General features: G+C 35.6%; 3 protein-coding genes across 4 annotated transcripts; 1 reads left to right on the forward strand and 2 right to left on the reverse strand.

Annotated features, from left to right (window-relative positions):
- Positions 1–94: 94 nt before the first annotated feature.
- OstDelta (oligosaccharide transferase delta subunit) lies at positions 95–5,248 on the reverse strand. The gene is made up of 11 exons (XM_012375773.2): positions 5,119–5,248; positions 4,174–4,379; positions 3,857–3,982; positions 3,512–3,672; positions 3,170–3,309; positions 2,473–2,848; positions 1,957–2,136; positions 1,621–1,849; positions 1,291–1,503; positions 890–1,061; positions 95–307 (listed from the first exon to the last, which is right to left on the reverse strand). The coding sequence occupies exons 1-11, from the start codon at positions 5,126–5,128 to the stop codon at positions 162–164; spliced, it is 1,959 nt and encodes a 652-aa protein (XP_012231196.2). The 5' UTR covers positions 5,129–5,248; the 3' UTR covers positions 95–161.
- Positions 5,249–6,054: 806 nt separating this feature from the next.
- pps (protein partner of snf) lies at positions 6,055–20,179 on the reverse strand. 2 transcript variants are annotated; one of them, XM_012375765.2, is made up of 16 exons: positions 19,512–20,179; positions 19,284–19,419; positions 18,617–18,883; positions 18,196–18,425; positions 17,930–18,101; positions 17,555–17,857; positions 16,826–17,479; positions 16,216–16,641; positions 15,786–15,863; positions 15,436–15,560; positions 14,446–14,780; positions 13,991–14,220; positions 13,384–13,833; positions 13,172–13,311; positions 10,450–13,014; positions 6,055–9,627 (listed from the first exon to the last, which is right to left on the reverse strand). In XM_012375765.2, the coding sequence occupies exons 2-16, from the start codon at positions 19,408–19,410 to the stop codon at positions 8,776–8,778; spliced, it is 6,954 nt and encodes a 2,317-aa protein (XP_012231188.2). In that variant the 5' UTR covers positions 19,411–19,419; positions 19,512–20,179; the 3' UTR covers positions 6,055–8,775. The 2 variants fall into 2 exon arrangements, with proteins under 2 accessions (XP_012231188.2, XP_067210892.1); XM_067354791.1 differs by lacking the exon at positions 19,512–20,179 and having other exon boundaries at positions 18,617–18,906; positions 19,284–19,422.
- Positions 20,180–20,324: 145 nt separating this feature from the next.
- Positions 20,325–21,616, forward strand: LOC105677238 (activator of basal transcription 1-like). The gene is made up of 3 exons (XM_012375698.2): positions 20,325–20,689; positions 20,934–21,120; positions 21,190–21,616. Exons 1-3 carry the CDS (start codon positions 20,443–20,445, stop codon positions 21,467–21,469), a joined length of 714 nt encoding a protein of 237 aa, XP_012231121.1. The 5' UTR covers positions 20,325–20,442; the 3' UTR covers positions 21,470–21,616.

Raw genomic sequence — 21,616 nt, forward strand, 5'->3', positions numbered from 1 at the left:
AACAATGTCGTGATTTATGTACATCTGTGACAAGTGAAAAAATACCACAGTGTTTCTACCACTTTAACAAGTTTGATCGATAGCACAGAAGAACTTGTTACGGCAGTCTTGTATTTATTACGCATTTCGAATTGCAATTGTAACGTACATTCAGATATAAATTAACGCTGACTCTTATGCCTGTGTGCTATCTGCGACAGCATCTTATTGCCAGCGAGGAATGTAACAACGCCAAAACCGAGGAGATATCGCAGCGTGACAAACATGTTGAGCTTTAACCAGAAAATACCGAACAGCACAAAGATGCCTGAAATAAAAAAAGTCCCGGTTATTTCCACTGCACTGCTCCCACGACTTGTCAATATAACGAATGTAGTAATTTGTAGTGAATCATGGGCTACAAATACGATCAACAATAATTATCGTACTTGCGAAAACATCACAAAATTTGCTATTTGCCCGATGAAAACAAATAGATTATATGTCATCTTCTGTCAAGCAAGATCGGGCACATTATATACAGTGCGTTTGTTTTAAATGTTAAAGCTTCGACGTCAAAATGCAATATAATCGCAGTAAAAAAGAATAAAGGTCTTAACACTTATTGTTAATTATTAAGGACATGCAAAACATATTTAAACAAACATAACTTTGAAATGCCTATGTAACATCGATTTGAATTTTAAATTACTTATTTTTTAAGATTATTTTAAGGTCAGCCCTGAGTTTTAAATAAAATAATATATTTCATGTTCTTATAAATATAAAAAAACAAAGTAAAAGAATAATACAATAATTAACATTTAAAACAAACAAGCTGTACATCATCATCGAAGTACGTGTAAATAGTTGATAAGCGATTTTCTTTTAATATGATTTATCACATTACCTCCTAATCCAATATGGAATGTAATTGCACTGAGAGATAAAGGGAAGTTTGAAATATTGATACCAAGCCGAGCCCATAAAATCAGCAACAATAGAACCGGTGCTAAGCACAATCCCGTGAACAAATTCGATACAAACGCTGGGGGTCTACGTTCAGGCTCGCGGAACATGTGCTGAAATGAAAAATAACAATTGCAAATTGTTAGAAAGACACAGATTTAATTTTTATTTATAGAAGTGTTCGTCAAAGCGTAAAGAATATTACGCAAAATGTTAAATTTTGGAAATATATTATCTTTGACGTGATTATCTGCCAATGTTTTGGAGGTGACAAAATTATCAAAGAATTTCTGCCACTAACGAGCATTGGTGTTAATCTAGATATGTACATAAGAATATTACCTTTATTTCCGGCTTAGTTGTATATACATTCGGCTTTTGCTTATAAGATGCACTCTTTTCGCCAACTTCTGTTGAACTCAACTCAGGAAATTTCAAAGTCACCGTGCCGATGTTGAACCGGAATGGATTGCTAATTACGGCATCGCCAATAATTAATTCCATATTATATTCTCCACTTTGATAGCCGAAATTTGCAGCTGCTGTTCCAACCGGCTAAAATATTAGAGACAAAATTATATATATGCAGAAAGAAAATACAAGAATAAGGTTACATAACCAAAGTTTTGCATATGGAAATAAACACGAAAATGCGAAATAACATAAAATTACCATATCGAATTTATAAACGTGAGCAGCATCAGGCTCGGCGACAAAAAAGATTTCGTGACCTCGCTTGTTGGTGGACGCGGAAGCGGACGTAAGGCGTACGAAGGCTTGATGCACACGCATCGGTTTCTTATTGGAAGAGTCGCGCAACAAGAATCGCATGACTAGTTTCTGTTGAGAATCAGCTTCTATCTTATGATCAAGTTTGCTCGACGGGGATTCTGTGTTTACCCTGGAATTAATAAAAAATTGTAATTAAAAACGTAAACTTTTTTCATTAAAGATATAAAATATTGAGTATGTAAAATATCACGAAAAATATTAGCATTATGGAAATACCTCGTAAGTTTTGGCTGAGTAGTTTGATCGGCATCGCCAGTGCCGATCTCTAAGTAGTCCAGTATCGCTTCAGATAAGACCTTCACTGTAATCGTATTCGTGACCGAAGACGCAGTTATTGATACCTTGTAAAAACCGCGATCAGGTTTCACATTCATAAGATTCATTGTAAACAAAGTCCTGTAGACAAAAACAGAATTTTACATTTAAATATATGAAGATAAAAATTAAATAAAAATATAATTTAAAAATATATATATATATATATGTTGAATTTCTTAACCTTAATTTAAAAAATAAAGGTTAAAGGGATTATCCAACAACTATTGCTATACCCCAAGGTATAACTGACATCAGCAAGGAAAAACTGATTCAGCAAAGAATTGGGGATCAAGTACACATATTGGTGTGTTGGGTAATTTTCACTTAATGTTTTAATTTTATTTTCACTAAAAACAAATTAGAAAACTTTTCTAACAATATATAAAAATAGAAAACCAAATCAACAGTACTTACTTGTCTGATGTAGATGATTGTAAATTCTCGTTACTAAGAATAACAACGTCATCTCCTACTCTTGTGGCAGAATTTGCAACGACTTTAGGCACAGTTGGCAAGGCCTGACCAAGAATATCACAAACTTTGACGGTGACCAGTGGTTGCTGATTAGAGATAACGATTCCTCCATCGGCTAAAGTTACGCAAATAGGCTTCTCAGAACTGTCGACTGCCAAAGTAGTTAAAGCAGACAATAAGTTCGTGACACCTTTCGCGGTTTGCACGGAACGTCGTGAGAGAAGATAATTGCTGAATTTAACAGTCTGTTGGAAGTTCAATGATGGCTTTTTCTTTAACGAAGTTGACAATTTAAGAATGCCATTGATAAGAAAACCTATAAAAAATTATGTTAAAGTTAGTTCAAATTACTTTAAAATATTATATATCTTTTTACAGTATTTAAATCTGACACACATGGATTTTTGTATTTAAATTATATAAGTGTTAAAATATTTAAGATTCAGAAGAAATCCATACATTCAATTTAAGATTCTTAGAAGATAATGTTTATATAAATTAAAAAATATGTTTATATATAACTTTTATAAACATCTTGAAAACTTAAATGTTTAAACAAGACACAGGTGACACATGTGTGCAATTGTAAAATTAAACACTGAAGTAAATTTGAAATTAAATAGAAAGAGTATCATACTCGTAATGGAAAGACCGCCTTCAAACTGCAAGTATTGGCCATTCACTTCATCAGCTTGTACCACAGCATCCTCAATACGATCGAAGGCAAATGCAGCTGGTGTGCCTAAGTCTGCAGCAATATGGAATGTATATCCCAAACTAGAAATGAAAAATTTGATTAATATTTAATGTTTTAAATAACATAATATCAATATATAAATTTTAAGATGCTTCTTTCAGTAAAAATTTTACTTTTATCATTTTTTGCATTTAGCAGAACAAAAGTATAAGCATCATTATTGTTAGTCCAAATTAAAATTTTGATTATTAATGCTAATATATTATTTCAAATGTAACTTACTTCCATAGACTGTCATCCTTCCGTAAAGCTGCTTGTATTAATTTTACTAACTTGTCGATTCTGGCAGCAGGTACCTTTTGCGACAAAGCTGTCAAGCCACTTATTGCAAAATACAAATCAGAGAGTGTAGAAGTATCTTTTTGTACAACGTTTGTCAATATCTGTATAAATAAAATTTTGTATTTTTTATATACTATGTGTAGCATACCAACATTATTTATAACTTCTCAAATATTTTGTTCAGCGATAATTGTTGTCTTCAGTTTTCATACAGAAGAACGAAAGTTTAATAAACATCATTACAATAATCACATAATTTTGATCATTATTAAATATACACATTACCTTAGTCACAGCACTTGCGGGAAACTCTTGGCAGCCTCCAATAGCTTTCCATGTGGACGCGAGGTAAAGTGCCGTTTCAGGTGTAATATTTTCTCCATTGGATTTTATTAAATATTTACAGATAGCCTAAACAAGCAAATGTACTATTAACACAATGATTTAAAATATTACACATTGTAACGAAGAAAAGATTATTATCAGAAAGACTAATCAAACAATCATGAATTTTCATTATAGCTTTTTTGTCATCATATAATACTTGGTGTATACTAAACTTTAAACAATTGATACTTTATATAAAATAAGAAGACATTTACATCTGTTTTTGGTACAGCTTCTCCAAGCAGTTTGTACCCACTAACTGCATAATATACTGTGGATACATCTTCTAATTGAAATCCTGATTCAAGTATGCTCTTCAAACGCAGTCTATCAGCTGTTGATAAATATGAATTTGTCGAATGGGCGACTTCTGAGAGTGCAGAATGTGCACATACTGCTACCAACGCTAATAACACAGTAGCTAAAAAGTGAACAAAAAATTATATAAATTTTTGCCCAACAAACTTTATAATAAAATTAATGTTTAACAATGTACATAATAGGGTTTTAAGCTAACACAATGTTTTCTAAAATTAAAACATAATATATAATTTTAAATAAATTTCCTCAAAATTTTTAAATTTAATAATTTTAATTCTTGAGTAATATTTTTTATATATATTATACAGTAATAAAAAAACGAATTTGGAATTTAGGGAAGGCAGATAATACTCATTAAGATAAAAATGGTTTATCAGCATAGGTTAAGAAATTCATTTTTTTAGTAACAGAGAATTTTCAATTTTGGTAATATAATTGCTTATATTTTTACATTTAATTTAGAGAGGATTATTCGATCTCTAAATCTTGAATCTTTTTTGTTAACATTTGTACGTTATGTTATAAATTAAATGCAGAATTCTATACCCGGTAGTTACAGTATAACGTAATATCGAGTAAGTATAACCAAATTTATAGCCACTATTATCTTAAATTTAAAAAATATTAACATTATACATCATTGAAATAAATTTAGATATATATAACGGTCAATATGTGATGAAAATTATGTGAAAGCAAACTTTGCCGGACACGCGTGATTTCATGCAGCCACCCGGCGTGCCTGAACTTGGAAGTTCGTACTTTTCTTCGATAGTATAATTTCGCTATCGTCAAAAAACAAATAACACTAAAATTGCCGGTGTTAACGCAATACTTACGGAGAATCATGTCTAATCTTGAAACGCTTAGCAATCCGGCCGCCACGTAGGACCTCCGAACAAAATGGCTTTACCTCCATTGCGCGTGTCAGGAAAAATGGACAGTACACATGCATGCCGGAAACAAGTAACGCCACGACGACGAAAGCCTTAAATACGCAAAACAGCGCATGCGGAAATTTAACGAGATTGCGAATGATCGATTAATCGAAAAAATCGATTTTGACTTTGCAGTCGATTTTCTAACCTTGTTGCATACAATTTTATATCTAAAAATGATAAAATTTATATCCAACTTAAAATTCTTTTTAATTAAAGATTAAAAATATTTGTATGTATGCTTTGTAGAAAAAAATAATGCAACAAAATCATAAAATATTTATTTTTTGAATTAACGATTGAATTAAGATTTCTCGCACGTGTTTAATCTTCATTGGAGCATTTAAATTCTACACTTTTGGGTGGTTTTCAATATTTAATTTACAATAAGTTATAAAAAAAGGTTGTTTTTTGATATTAAATAAGTTTTTGAAAATAATAAAATAATGGAATAAAGAAAGAGACATTTATAATAGAGTCTTCAAATACTATTCTTTAAATTTAGTACATTTTAGCTTCAATTAAAAGAAAATATTAAGTTATACAAAAATCAGTACATTTAATAATAATTTTGAAGACTCAGAAAATTGTTAGATATATAAGAATATTTCTAATTAATTATCCAAGAGTCAATCTTTGATGTAGCTAGAAGTTAAAAATAAATATTGCTTTTTCTTCTTTTTATTGCCAGTGAATGCTAAATGAAATTATGAAAACAAATTCATAACATATTTCGGGATGTGTTTAACAATAAACATAGAGACCTTTTGCATAATACATAATTGCATGCGTGCTATTATTCACAAGCGCGAGGACAATAATTAAATAAATCAACAATAGCATATAGTTTTCTTTATGATTAAGATTAATAATGACGATACATAATAATGAAGAATTGCTGCGCTATATCAGCCGAAGATCGTGGTACAAAAGTGAATAATAAAATAAAATGGCTAATCCTTACAAAAAATTGTATTCTTAAACATAGACTGTGTTCAACAAATGTATAGTATTTTGTGTGTAAATAAAATGTACGTGTATTATAGCCTGTTAGTCGCGGTTAAAGTTAAATCGTTAACTGTTAACCCAATAATATTCATAGCCTGATGTTCTACAAATAAAAATTGAAATCGCTCATTCCTAAATAATCTACATAAAGCGTTTGTAATCTTCAAGTAAGCAAGTTTATAGCTATTTTGCAAAGTCCTGCAATTTGAGCGATTCAAATTATATCATAGTAAAATTTGCGTGATACATCAGTTACTTTCCAAGATTATGTCAATTTCATGTTCTACTGTTTAATAAGAAACTGTGAGAAACGTATATAGGATGTAAAAGAGGTGTGTCAGATGTGTGGTACATTTTTTTCTTCAAAACGCAAATGAGGAAATGGGAAAACAAAGAGACAAAATTGTTTTACAATAGCGCTACGTTAATGAAAATATCTTACAATATTTGCTAAAATTCTTTCTCAGAAATTCATCAAGATTTGAAAGAAAACAATTTTCAAATTTGCAATATTGTAAAAATTTTAACATAATATTAACATAAATATTTCTATCATTGATAAACACTAAATCCTTAAAAGTTACTAAAAATGGAGTTACAAGTCGCATTAATAAGATTGCGATATGTTACACCGTATATTTTCTGTGTAAATTCGATTGTTGCGATTGCGTGACACGCTCGCAGGTAACCACATGTACAAAATTAAACGCATCCAGTAATGTTGTTTATAGCAGCTAGTTTTTCACAAGATTTATGGAAGAAGATAATAATCTTACTGCTAACATTTTATGTATTATGTATACGAGATGCATCTGAAATGCACACATGCATTCAACATTAATCGCGCCGCATGTACGAATTGCTGCAAGTTTACAGCCTAATTATATGCATGTATTGTAGTTGTGTGACCGGTATTTAAATTCCGTCGGATACAAGTGACTGCGAAACTTATTTACATTGCTGCTTGCTTAAAATACAGGAGGCTTCAATGGAAGAAAAGAACTCGCAACTGAAATGCCATTTTTAAATTAAAAATGTCCTAATTAAAACAAATAATGCATCGATTTCTCAGTTCAAGAAGCAATATAAACATAATAGTTTTTTAAGTTGCCTTTCATTTTTATAATTATGCACATATTTGTTTCAATATACATTGTGTGTTTTAAAATACATATTAAAATATAATATAAAAGAGATTACATATACTAAAATTATATTTTTACATCTTTAATATTGCAGTTATACTTTTTATAAAATATTTTATATCTGTGGTATATATAGAATATTTTATAAATACCTTGCACTTTTCTCAATTGCGATTTCTGAAAAAACTAGCTTCAATTCTTCCTCCTGAGATATGATACATTTAAGCTGCACCCTGATTTCAAAGTGGACATGTTCACATCCTTATATCCGACCTTACAAAAGTTTCGGCTTCTATTCTGTGACAAACAGGTTGAAGTCTTTAATAAAATATATTACAGAAAGTTTTCGACTCACTTATGTGTATATATACATATCTATCGTGTGCAAAACGTATTATATATGGGCGCGACGCGGTTATCATTTACCCTCTCGCTTTGGTATTTACAGGGACAATACGTGCATAGTTATAATGTTCGATAGTGAATCCAACACACGTCACGCACTGTGCGGAAACGTCGTGTTTACATCTACGCTCGCACGTCCAGGGAGCGATCTCACTTTTATGTATTTTCTATACTGATATATCGATAGCATTTTTTATCTGCTTCATCGTCTGGTATCATTAACATATTTGTCTTCATGTTTGTTACTAGTTTAGAGTGAGGGAAATGGACACTCCACTTACCTAGATACTTTTCAAAACTTTCATTCCTCATTGGCGTATGAAGAATGTCGTCGGCAAATATGCCACGGAAGATTCCCTGAAAGATGGGAAACAACTAACTACCCTCCATGAGGCTCGCTCTCTTTAAATTACGGCCGAAGTACAGTAAAAAGTCGTCTCGGCGGTAAACAAGGAGGTCACAGAGATAAAGGATTCCAGAAAAAGGATTAGAAAGCGTTCTTCGACCGATAAAGCTTTTGTACAAACCGCACGCCGTGCAGTATACTGCTTCAACCTTTCTACAAACTTTGTAACAAAGCTTTACTTATACATACGTGTTGCCAGAAATATAGCGTTTTTTTTCACATTTCGAAGCAAATATTTACGTACACGTGATTTGCTGTTATTGAACATGCAAATTCCTTCACACTCACAGCAACAGCTGTCGAGAGGAACTAGCGACATCTCTCCAGTTCCCCTCCATTTTCATTTCTTTTTCTATTTCACTCATCGTACACAAAATCCTACTGCAGTTTCTTCACCACCAACTTCTTGTACATTTATGTTACATATTACAATGAAACTCCGTAGTCTATCGCTTTCTCTCAAACGCCATTTGGGCACAGACAAAACAAAATTTTACTCTGTGCACGACAAACGTCAACGATAATCGTAAAATAGCATACACGGAAAGTCTGTAGACCCGGAGATCACCGTAATTCGTAGCGATTCGATTGGAATTATTCGGAGGGCCCTTGACTCCAGCGCGATTTAGTCCTTGGTAATTTAGTGGGCGACGTACAATCGTCATTCAATTTCCGCTTGACATTCAGCACGATGCCGCTCTTGGACGAGATTTTCGTGCGCGACGCAGCCGCGTCTATCGCCGGCGGGGTCGACGGGAACGCGGGAAAATCCTCGTCCTCGAGACCGGGCGGCTTCGGCTGTTCCGAGGCGAAGCTCTTCTTGAAGGGGTCCGGAGGGCTCAGCTTGTACGGCTTACTAGATTCCAGCTCCGAGGAGAGCGTGAGCGACGAGAGAACCTGCGATGATGACGGAATGGGCGTGTCCACAGGCGGTGGCGTCAAAACCAGACTCGCGCCAGGAGATGAGAGTAATGACGAGGGTGGCGGTACCATGGTGGATGTACTGGGTACCGCCGATGCCACCGCCGTTGCAGCAGCGACAGCGGCCAATTCTTCTTCCGCCTTCCGGATCAGATCCAGATCGCTCAAAGTACTCAATGTGCTCTTGCTCTCCTTCGAAATCTCCAATGACGTTTTCTCCGGCTGACTAATCCTGGAAGAAGACGGCGAATATCTCTCCGTGCTTTGGTAAATCGATGCGCCCGCCGTGGGCAAAAATGAAGCGCTGGGCTTAGATGGCAGATAAGGATCCACTTTGGAGGACTCCTGCCGCTTGACATTGGCGAGAATTTCCTGCAGATTCGGCGGTATGGTGATGTCCGAAACCTTGTCGAGGATGGGCTGCGCGAGTTTGGTGATGCCGGGCGGAGGTGGCGTGAAAGACCGAGCATCCGACGGGCTGTAAGCTTCATCGCCGTCATTAGTTGGTGGATCTAGTCCTAAACCCTAAAAACAAAATATAGATAGAAAATGATCATAGAAAATAATCGTAGAAAAATTGCAGATAAAAACGATAAGAGATACCGAGGAAACTTGATAATGTTCACAATCAATTGTCAACAGAACTCTTATCGTTCCTTTCAGGTGTGATAACGCCGATTAATAGAACACAAACGTATCTTCGGCGATAAAATAATGTTATATATATTTCACCGATTTTCATTATTCGAAAAATAACAGAAAAGTTGACATATAAATATTACATTGCAATTTAAAACTAAAAATATTCTTATTTGGTGTTCATAATTTTGCATTTTTGTATTCTGCAAAAATATTATAAAATTTTTAAAAAAATTCTTAAAAGAAATATATAGAGCTGACAGATTTATACTTCCGTAAATGCCCGAGTTGCATGCGAACGCTATGTATACATATATTTACACGAGTTTATTTAATACTCGTTGCATTGCTAGATTCTGTACATTATACAAATTTTAATTCATAGCATTACTTTCCGTGATCTTACACGGTTATAATATCGATTTGATGCAGAAAATTTAAAAATATATTTACATCTCTGCATATATTGCACAAGACATATCGATTTTGTCTTAATCTCATTGCTAAATATATAATTTTCTTGTTCAATAAACGTTTCTCTCATTTCTTTCAAAATCTCAGAATTCTCTCAGAAGTAAAAATCTAAAGCAGCTCAAGGATGGGATTTGGATATACGGACGGATTTAAAATCAATTTTATTTCCGGGTAAACAGAAAGACAACGATAACAATCGAAATTGTAAAAAATTAGTCTTATGAAAATTCTCACCGGCAGAGTGGGTGTCGCTTCGTCAAGAAACGACGAGCTTATGCTCTGTATCTGTTGTTTCTGCTCCTCAATTTGTTGCTTCTGTTCTTCGATCTGTCTGTTCAGTTCCTCCATCTTTCGCTGCAACTCTGTGGAATTTTTACTAGAAGATAAGGCGACAATACTCGCGCTGTCGGTGGCAGCTTGTAAATCGTCCATGTCGTCGTCCATCTCACCAGGGCTATACGGCTCATCACCATCATCGTCCAACGCTACCTTACCCGGCGACGAAGTCAGATCGATCTTCGACGACAACTCGGGCACAATCTTGCATATCGTCGCAGTGTCGATGACACCGCGCGACATGCCTATGTGCGCCTTGTTCAAAGACTCTAGAGTCATCTGCGTCACCGCCGATTTCTCCTTCGAATCCAATGCGGCCGCTTTGTTAAGGTATAGCATAGGCGACGAGGGCGGCGGCGACGAGGTTTTCTCCTTCGGCACGCTGACCAACGGCGGGGTGTAACTCCGGTCAGATTCTTTCTTCGATGTCTTCGCGGATATCGCCGATGGTATAGCCGACAGTCGTTTCTTCTTGTTGCGTACTATGATGCCTAAAAGTAAATGCGGTCGATGCTCCTCGAAACCGGGCCCGGTAAGTGGCAGGAGAACGGGTGGAATCGTACTCTGACTGGAAAACGGCATTATGTAGAAATCCTTGATATTCTTAGAGACATTGCCCACAACTCCTAGACGGCTTCTGCTATTCAGATAACTGTACAGGGTTATGTAAGGAATCTTTTCTTCATCGTTTGCAGCTGTCAATCTGATGACCAAGATCTCCTTCGAACCAGTTCTCTTCATCTTCGAGATATAATCCCAAACAGTTTCGTGACTAATTCTACCAACAACATCCACAGTGTCCGGCAGATCATCCATGAGATCTTTCACATTGCCGCTGACCTCCTGCGCGGTTATAAAGAACTTCGCGACATCCACCATATTGACGAAGCCGCGCCAAACGGTCTGCCAGCTATTCTTCGTCGACGCCTCCTTGCTGTCCACTTCCTGCTCCTTTTCTCTCTCGGGTTCCTCGTTTATGTCAGGTGTCTTGATGGTAACAGTAGAACTGGGTTCCCTGTCAGATATGTCAGAATCGTTTCCGTCAATTGTATTCGTCGTCGCCTCGTCCTCCACGTGTCGCCAGAGGCGATCTTCTATCGGCTTTTCCGCAGGAAGCGGCGACGTTTCTTTCTTCTTGTCCGTCTCCTTTTTACGCTCCTCCTCTCTCTTATCGATGTCTTTGGATTCTCCGCTGTAATTTCTCGCACGATCATCGCTATTCTTATGCCTGTCCTTTTCTTTCTGCCGACCTCTGTCCCTGCTCTCCTTCCTCGTCTTGTCCCGATCTTTATTCCGCTCTCGATCCTTATCCTTCTCGTGATCCTTGTCACGTTTGCTCTCTTTATTTCTGTTCGACTTCCGCTCTTTGCTCTTATCTCGCGTCTTGCTGCGGTCTCGGCTATGGCGATGTCGACTACGGCTTCTCTCCCGTCGATCCTTATTCTTAGACTTCATACCATCGCGATCCCTATCTCTCTCCTTTTTCCTTCGTTCGTCCGCGTTCTTCGATTTCTTCGCGTCCGTTCGGGATTTCAGTCTCTCCTCTTTATCCTTGTCTTTCTTCATGTCGTCAACAGTGGAACTTATGCTGTCGCCGCTATTTAACGCTGTGACGATATCTTGCACCGGCGTCTTGGGATCGACATGATCGATTCCACCGTCATTCTCGATTATTTGCTCGCCTTTGTGAGTTTTCACGACGATCGACTTCGCCTGGGCCATCAGATCCAGTTCATTCTTCTTTATCATTTCCAGCTGATGCTTGGTTTCCTTTTCTCGCCACTCGGCCAGCTCTTGACTGGCCATTTCTTCCGGGCTCAATCGTACCACAGCATCCGGTGCTAAACTGCGATCTGCGATCTTTCGAAACAATGTCAAATTTTTGGTATCCTTTATATTAAACACGAGGCTCCTATATTTCGCTTTGTATTTGGAACCCGTGTCCTTGAAATACTTGAACATTTCGAGCTCTATGTTGAACGCCAAGTCCGCGATCTCTTCGTCGGTTAATTTCAGATCTTCGGTTTCCTTTATACGAGTAGACAGTGACTCTGTCAGAGTTTTTCGCGTAATCACTCGTGTGGAGGGTTCCGCTTCCGGTTTTTTCGCCAGTGTCAGTTTAGTTTGCTTCAATTGGGACGGCGATGGCTTCGTCTCTTGCTTCTTAACCAGTGTCTGCTGCTTCGGCGAATTTGCCGCTTGGACTTTCAATTGTGTCGGAGTGACACTCTTCGGAGTCGTCGGCTTCAATAACATAGAAAATTTTCCCGGTGTCGTCGTGATTGTCGTCTGCTTCAGCTGTATCGGTTTATTGCTCGGCGACACGTTCACCTGTTGTGTAGCAGGAATTATCGTGATTTTTTTATTAGGCGCTAAGATAGTTTGTTTCGATCCAGCAACCTTTGTATAGATCATCTTTGGAATAGTTTGCACTTTTACTGGCGATAACTGCGTAATTTTTGTCTGAAAATAGAGTTATATACATCTTTCATAGTTCAAGATACTGATTAGTAGAATTATTATTAATATAAACATAGATAATCTAAAAATTTACTTAAAAGTGTTATTTCGTAGCTAAATTTAAAATAAACTTAAAATCTAATTTTAATTTTATACATACAGTTTTTGTAGATGTTTGGATTTGCGTGACAAGCTTTCCACCTATCTGAAGCGTATTGATATTATTGGCTCCTACCACTTCGAAAGACGGATTTTCCTTCAACCACGTTCGCAAATTGGTTCTCGTCGGAGCATCCGCGCCTGAAATAATAATTCATGAAATTACATGTCATTTATATATATATATATTTAACGTCAACTAAATAAATTTACCGGTAAGAACTTTGCCGCTCTTTCTGTCAAAAACTATCACTCTGGCCTCGGGTTTTAATCTGATGGTTTCTGTAATAGGCGACTTTCCAGGTTTTACATTTGATCCCGTCGGTACCGGCTTGTCCTTCGTCAAAGTTTCCTGAGCATGTGCGAGAATACATGCGTCCGAGCAATAAATGCTGGAATTTCTGGCTTCTTTCTTACAAACAACACACTGCATCGTGCCAGAAACTGAGGAGTGCTGAGGAGGAGTGCCATAGTCCGTGAGAGAACTCGACGATTCTTTTGATAACGCAGCCTGCGACGTTGAAGTCTCGGTCACCGGTTCAACCTTTGTTCTTTGTTTCACAGATAATAATTGCGAATTCAGTTTTGTTTTTTCATCTTCGGCTTTCTTTCGTAGGCAATTTGGACAAACCCATTCTATACCCTTTTCCTCCATTTGTTGACCTGTCATATATATATATATATATATATGTATAAGATACAAATTCAAGAGAACTCAAGGAAACATGTAGTCTTATTACTTTTCTGATTTTTCTCGTATGTATAACTATTGCTAAAAATAAATATTTCATCTCGTTAGACATAAAGTCAGAATACTTACCCATGGCTTTGCTGACGTGTACACATTTCCCGTGAAACCAGTCTTCGCAAACGTCACAGCATATCATAAATCGATTGTTGTGTGGCCGTTTGCAAATACACCATAATCGATCTGGATCGTCTTCCGAATCTGAATTTTCCTCGTCATCGTCATCATCGTCTTCTTCGTCCTCTTCACTTACACCCGTTCTTAGCTCTTCCTTATTGGGTAACAATTGCTGAATTTGTGGACTGCAATAACGTTAACGATTATTATTACTTGACGTCGCCTCAAATAATGCTATTTTAAATATGAGGATTGTTTAAATTTAAATTTGTACTTTAATACATGTGTACTTTTGAAATTTACGTAAACTCTTATCCAAACTTAAAAATGTTTTTAAATCTAAAGCTACGTAAAATTACTTAGATTATTATTGCATCCAAAACTGCTCAGGTTACAATATAATAACTTACGTCAATTTCTCCGGTTTCTTGATTGGTTCAGGATTTTTCGGCTTCGGCGTTTCAGTTTTAGCTTGCAGTCGTTTGCTTCTCGTGGCAGGTGCTTCGATGGGCGGTAACGTAATCACACGATTGCCGCGAATAATTTGAATCGGCTCTTTGTCATCCTTTGAAAGTTTCTTGCTCGTTTCTTTCAAATTTGTTGTCTGATTTTGTAGCGAATCGCTTGTAAGTACTGTTTCCTCTGGTTTAGACAACTCTTGTTCGGGTGGTATTAATGTAGGTACGAGCATGCTATTCGAAGCTAAAGATTCCGTAACCGGCGGCGTGGAATCAACCAGTGCCGACTGTATGCAAGGTACATAATAAAAATATCATAGTGTTCTAATTAAAAAATTTATACGTAATGTAAAAAAATTGTATTTGAAAAATAATATAATGCGATTTCAATACAAATGTATTAGATTAATAAAATTTATGTCACCTAAATGGGGTACAGTGTTAAGGTAAAAATTTGTAACCATTATTAATGTATTGTAAGATTAAATTACGCAAAATAAGCAGAAGTTTGATGTGTTTTAAAGTGTATAGCTGCTATAAAATTTTATTAGCTGCTATAAAGAATCGCCATATTAGTATGTTAATAGTAACAGAATAAAAAATAGTAATATTAAAGAGAAACTTGTTCCTTATTTTATAAAGCAGATACATTTTAAAAGTGGATGAATGAGTGTGGTAAAACTGAATTATAAACCAAGCTTTGGCAAAAGCTAAAGTAATAAAAATATACATATTAAGAAAATATACTCGCAATATATGTACAAAAAAATATTGGGTTCATCAAAGAGCTTTTTTGATAAAAGTAAGTGCGAAAATCCAAGAAAACTTTCTGATCAACCCAATATTTATTTATTTGTAAAATTACATTTAATCTACGAAACTTCAAGATAAAAAATTTAAGGATTTGAGTGATCGCATGTGTGCGATTAGATTTTGGCTTACATGTTCAGCTAAGTCCACTCCAAGTTCCTCCTGTAATAACAACGCTTCAGCAAGTAATTCTTCTTCGTGTTTACTGGCTTCCATTTCTAAAGTAGCCAATAAATGTTCCTCTCCCTCTATTCCACCTTTAACAAGCACGTTAAATATAATAATTTTATAATATAACATCTAAATAATTGTTACTGTAACATAAATACTATACAATATTCTAAAAGCAAAAAAAGAACAAACATGAAAAATATAGTCTAAATTTAAATTATAAATAAGAGAACGCAATTGTCATTGTGTAGAAAAATAGACACGTGTGCAACATTTTCACCTGTACAGTATAAATTGATAATAAAACTTACTATTCTTAGAAACATGATTTGGAACATGAGGTAGTGCCACAGGTTGAATAATTCCCTCTGATGAAGCAGTATTTGACACTAAGAAAACATAGAATTGCGTTGCAAAAACATAAATTTTACATTGACATACACTGTATGTCATTCTTTGCTAATATAACTTAAAAAAATATGGGAGTTCAAGGAAAAGGGATTGTTGTATCGTGTTAAATTGTTTATTAGATGTGTTAAAATAGCGTTATTTTTTTAATAAAGAGTAATAAAAACAAGAAATAAAAGAGAATAGAATAACAATGTTGAAAAAATGTTTACACAGTCACCATTAAACCATTATAAAGACCATAAAAGTTAAGATTCGCTTGCAGATAAAAAGCGTATTAAACAGCACTGGGAAAGACCATATAACGAATCTCACTCGAAGAGTTAATTTTACCTGAATCGAGAGACGGTTGCAATTCCTCAGCCAGAGGTGGCTTGATTTCTGTTTTCTGATCACTCTCGTCTCCTCGTATAGCATTAGTATCTCCATCGAGGTTTAACGAGGTTTGTGTCTCCGGTTGAACAGATTGTTCTATATTGGATACTATCATTTTATTAGAAACTGTGCTCTGGGTTACATCTGAACCAACAGAGACGCCGATATTCAGTGAAATAGCTGCCGATATAGGAAGAGGCGGTGACGCGGATGTAGGTATCGCTGTCGTAGGAGGTGTCGTGGGAGTCGTAGGTGCTCCATTGTCTCCTTTCCCATCACTGTTCGAACCAACGCGTCGAATTATATCTGGCGTTGAGAAAAGTGCAGGACCTTCCGCTACGTATCCAGGAGCTTTCCGATTGTCTTTTTTAAGTTTCTTCACACCTATAAAAAAACATTTAAAAATACAATCCAATGTCTGAATCTCTTTAATCATATCTAAATAAAATATCTAAAAAGTAACTAAAAAATATCTAAAAAAAATTAATTAACTGTATTAATCCACAAAAATAAAAATTTACACATTATCTCGACTATGCAACTGGCAATGTGATAAACAAATACTCACTATCTAACATTTTATTCTCTGCAGCTTTCGCAAGGTTTTCTTCTCCTTTGAAGACGGATTCTATGCTAGAATCAGATTTTCTTTTTTCTCGTATTTTAAATTTTAATTGTACATTGGAATCAAGCAACTTGGATAAAGTAATTTTTGGTTGTTGATGCTGCACCGGTATTCCTTGATTCGCACTCGGTGGACTTTTTTGTAATACCGGTTGCTGTACCAATGTTTTTACTGGAGAAAGCTGAGTTGTTATCGGAGACACTGTTTTGGATGCAACTGGTAATTGCACCAATTTTCCATCTTTGGTCGTAAAATACTTTGTATCGGCTTGATTTACAAGTTTTCCTTTAGGAACCACCACAGGCTTTTTAAGTCCGATGTTCTTGAGCTCATTCGGTTTCATCGTAACTTGTTTCTGAACAAAAGTAACCTTCGGATTGCTTCTTCCTTGACCAGGTTTGGTTATTATCATGTCGCCCTTAATCATATTAGCGTTAATTAGATTCGCCTTCACTTGATTTGTCGTTTGCAGCGGCTTCTCATTAACCGCTGACGCATTTTCGGACACAGACGGAGACGTTTCCGTGAATTGCGGCTCCTCCTTCTTCTTTCCACCAAGAGTTTTAATTTGTCTCTTACTTTTAGAATTGAATTTCTCTAACAATGTTAAAATGTTACGTTATTTTTACTCGATTACAAAGTCGATTGCTTTCTTGAATTAATTTTACTTACCCGATTTATCGTCTTTCTCAGGAGTTTTCATCGCATTAACGGCAGCGGCCATTTCCATATCTAATCGTCGCACCTGTTCCATATCCAACTGCTTATTTTGACCTCTTCTTCGAACGGCCGCCATGCTACCACCTCTTGTAGTAAGACCTTTTCGTCCTCCTCGTGCCCTGACATTACTTCTCTTAGTGCCACGAGGGCCAAAGTCCGAATCATTGTCATTGTCAGATGATGGTTCTGATTCTGAAGATTCTGAAGATGATTCTGTTTCATCATCATCTTCTTCCTCATTACTCTTGCCTTGTGCTACAAACATGATTATAAGAATGATATTTGGCTCCCAAGACTATATTAGTGATATAATTGTTAGAATGATACCTTTAGCAATTCCTTGCTGAACATTTGTTATATTTCTTGGCATAGGATGATGCCCTGATAATTTAGGAGTCCCAACAATATTTGTACTAGTTCTAGGGGATGCGGTTATGTTTGTATGTGTAGACATAGCAGCTTTGCGTACCGGTCTATTCATCTGTTTGGTCTGCAATACCTATTGAAATATTAACAAAATATCACACAATTAATCAGCCCTAAAAAAAAAGACTCTTAAGATAATATTATATTTATTATGTAACAATAATTACAGGTGCACTCTTCACAATAGTTTTGCCCTTGTTTGTGTCAGTAATAGATGACACAACAGTTCGAGATGACGCTTGACGTATGTATTGTACATCAGAATCAGGTGAATCATCAGCGACTGGCAAAGGGTCTCTTGGTATTGGATCACTGGGTGACAATCTACTTGTATAACAATGATCCAACTGTATACTGTATCGTATCTTATTTTGCTCCTCTTCCACTGTTAACATATCTAAAAAAAATAAATTAACTGTATTGACCCAGAAAAATAAAAGTTGCATTTACATATTATCTCAACTACGTAATTGCATCAATGAAATTTTGCGAAAACACTAATACGAACAAAAGATTCCTATGTTACATGAAAATGATAAGAGCTTTGACTTTAGTTAAAAAAAGAAAATAATATAAAAAATAATATACCAAGCATCGCAGTGACATTCTCCCCAAGCATCTGTTTTGCCTCTTCACTTTGGAGAGCTGTCTCTATTGTTTTCAGCTGTTCTGGATCCATTTCCATAAATGGATCTACCAACCCACCTGAGTCGGTACTGGCATTAGCGCTTACCGAGCTCGCTGCGGAGTGCAAAAACGGCGGTGGATCTACTGTCAACGTTATGTCACCATTTTCAGCATCTGCTTCAGTTTGTCCTAATCTTACCACGTTAACATTAGCACTTGACTGATTTACTGAAATGTCAAATAATTCAATACTTATAATGGTTGTGATATTTATACATCTCTTCCTATTGTGCTATACACCAGACTTTTGTAAATTTGTATATATAAATTCATACATATTAGTGTTCACTATAAAGCAAATATTCCATATTCTGATATTTAGTGACAATAATTTATATTCTGACTTCCATTTACAACATAAAATTTTTGAATAACAAAAAATTTTTAAATCTTAATAAAATTCTTTTTGAATTCTGTTTTTTAGATTTTTCTAGATAACTATCTTGCCGTAAATAACAAAGAATATTTCCCCAAAAAATTCTTTCTTTTACAATGCAAAGAATATGCAAAATTATTAAAAGTCTGCTGTATATTTTCTTTCTTTACTGATATCCTCATAATTACTCACTTATCATGTTGTGTAAAGTTGCCTGATCAACAGATATTGTTCCGTCATCGTTAACAACAATAATCAATGTGTCGTCTTTTTTTTCAGAACCGCTATCTTGCGGTTCCACGATGAAAGAACTAGACATCTTTCGTGCCTAAGAGAATAAATAAAACAATTATATTGGCCGATTTTAAAAGTAAAAGATTTAGCAATATAAAGCAAAACATTAAAGAGGTTATGAATTACCTAGGCGCGAAATTATACTCGAGAGTGTGCCGGAGGTATCGTAGAATTGGAAATACTGTCGACCGGATGCGTCTGCATGTCCTGACACACGTGCTCCCAAAAGATAGCGCGCGTCTACGTTGACGAAGTATCTCGTGCCTTTGCAAACAGACCACACTACCGTTTCTCGACGATAATAACGATAATGCTTACTACCACGCTAATAATGTTGTCTGCGCACAAAAAAAAACCAGAAGTGTCAACGATTCGCGTATCGTAATCGACGAAAATGCGATACGGCGATCGACGACATGGAACTCGCGGCGGCGGGAAATCGATAAGCGTGCTCCGTTTCGCCGTTGAAACGTTTTCCCTAATGGATAAACAACAGTACCATCGAAGACAAGCGGGGGGCGGCCATTTTGTTTGGCTCGCGTTGGGTAGCGTAACGTCGTTGACGATGATCTCCCGCAGTGGCCAGCTTATCCACTCTCCCTTTTCTCGCTGCCCTGCTCGTTCGCTCGCTCGTTCCTCACGAGGTCGATTCTACGACCACTCGTTTTGCACTTTGCACAATTCACTCGCGATATTCTTTTTAACGATTCATTGTGCCGTCAGTCCGCGAATCGGCAGCCGATTGCCGTGTGCGACATGTATGCACGGTACACATATACAGAAACGCCTACGTGCGCGTTCGCGCGTTGCGCAACCAACTTAGCAGCGCGCGAAATCAGTCATCACTTGAAACCATCGACTGTGGAAAAAGATTAAACATCGATTAGTCGCACGGAAAATTTATCGTTTCAAAATATCGATTAATTGAAAACCTATCAACTAGTTCGATTAATCGAGACATCGTCCATTTTTTTTAATCATCGGTAATGGCAGTGAACATGTGATACGGTTTGCTGTTTTATTTATTGTTTACGTGATTGAATAATTTAATATAAAGATGGATTGCAAAGATACAAACGAAAGCAATGAAGACACTCGTACAACCGATTGTGACACGGAGAATGAATCGACTCTGACACGAAAGATTATTGAAACGACCAACGTGGTGAAGTCTGGCAAAAAGGTTAAAAGAGGAATAATATATTTGTCCACAATCCCAAAATATATGAATATTACAATGGTCCGGGAAATATTTTCCGCTTATGGGAAAGTGGGTAGAGTGTACTTGCAACTAGCCGAAAATGGTTAGTCTTGATCTTTTTTGTATAATATTTACATAAACTACACATAACCTCAGCTATAGAGTAAAAATCAATTTGTGTATCAAAAAACCTTTAAATCTGAATCTAGATTGAAGGCATGTTAAGATTCTAAAAATATATATACAAATAAATAAGTAAAAGTTAATTTCTAAGAATGATCCTAAACATAAAAATCATCTCAAATTGCTAATTACGATGTGTTTCAATTTAAATAAAATGTTTTTAGAGACGCAACCTGAAAAACAGAAAAAGAAGCGAAAGAAAGCAATTAAGAATTTCACTGAAGGTTGGGTAGAATTTGAAAGTAAAAAGGTAGCCAAGTTTGTAGCAGCAACATTAAACAATACACAAATATCTACAAGAAAAAAGAGCAAATTCTATGATATTATGTGGAATATAAAATATTTGCCCAGGTAAAATATGAAATATTTTTTAATATTTATAGAATATTTATTATTCACATTTTAATTTCTCTTTTACAGATTCAAATGGATTCATTTGAGCGAACGTTTGGCATATGAGCGGGCCGTTCATAAACAAAGACTTTTGACTGAAATAGCACAAGCTAAGAGAGAAGTAAACTTCTTTTCGTATAATGTAGACAGAAGTAAAAAATTGCGCAAGAAACATGACCAAGGACAGGAGACAGCCTTTGAATTGCCTGAAGTTAAGCAGAGAGAGACTGACAGTGAGATAAGAAACAAGAAAGGAGAAGCACAAGGGAAAAATAGAACAGAATTCCTTAAATCAATATTTGGATAAAATTTATAAAATACTTATATGTAAGTATAACAATATTCTTATAGTTTTTAAATGTACAAAATAATCTAAATTTTTAAAATATTTTATAATAAAACATTTCATATATCAAACATTTCAAGTCACATAAATATATTTATTTATATCTCA

This window comes from Linepithema humile, chromosome 5 (assembly GCF_040581485.1).
Source record: "Linepithema humile isolate Giens D197 chromosome 5, Lhum_UNIL_v1.0, whole genome shotgun sequence".
NCBI lineage: Eukaryota > Metazoa > Arthropoda > Insecta > Hymenoptera > Formicidae > Linepithema > Linepithema humile.

Bases quoted from the DNA above. Each gene is read 5' to 3' on its own strand.
- OstDelta (XM_012375773.2), bottom strand. The intron at 3,983-4,173 runs GTAAATGTCTTC...TTGCTTGTTTAG, and splicing joins AAGCTGTACCAAAAACAGAT to GCTATCTGTAAATATTTAAT. The intron at 1,062-1,290 runs GTAATATTCTTA...TTTTCATTTCAG, and splicing joins CAACTAAGCCGGAAATAAAG to CACATGTTCCGCGAGCCTGA.
- pps (XM_012375765.2), bottom strand. From the start codon at position 19,410: ATGTCTAGTTCTTTCATCGTGGAACCGCAAGATAGCGGTTCTGAAAAA. The intron at 18,426-18,616 runs GTATATTATTTT...TATTTTTTTTAG, and splicing joins GAATGTCACTGCGATGCTTG to ATATGTTAACAGTGGAAGAG. The intron at 9,628-10,449 runs GTGAGAATTTTC...TTTTGTTTTTAG, and splicing joins AAGCGACACCCACTCTGCCG to GGTTTAGGACTAGATCCACC.
- LOC105677238 (XM_012375698.2), top strand. From the start codon at position 20,443: ATGGATTGCAAAGATACAAACGAAAGCAATGAAGACACTCGTACAACC. The intron at 20,690-20,933 runs GTTAGTCTTGAT...AAATGTTTTTAG, and splicing joins CTTGCAACTAGCCGAAAATG to AGACGCAACCTGAAAAACAG. The intron at 21,121-21,189 runs GTAAAATATGAA...TCTCTTTTACAG, and splicing joins AATATAAAATATTTGCCCAG to ATTCAAATGGATTCATTTGA.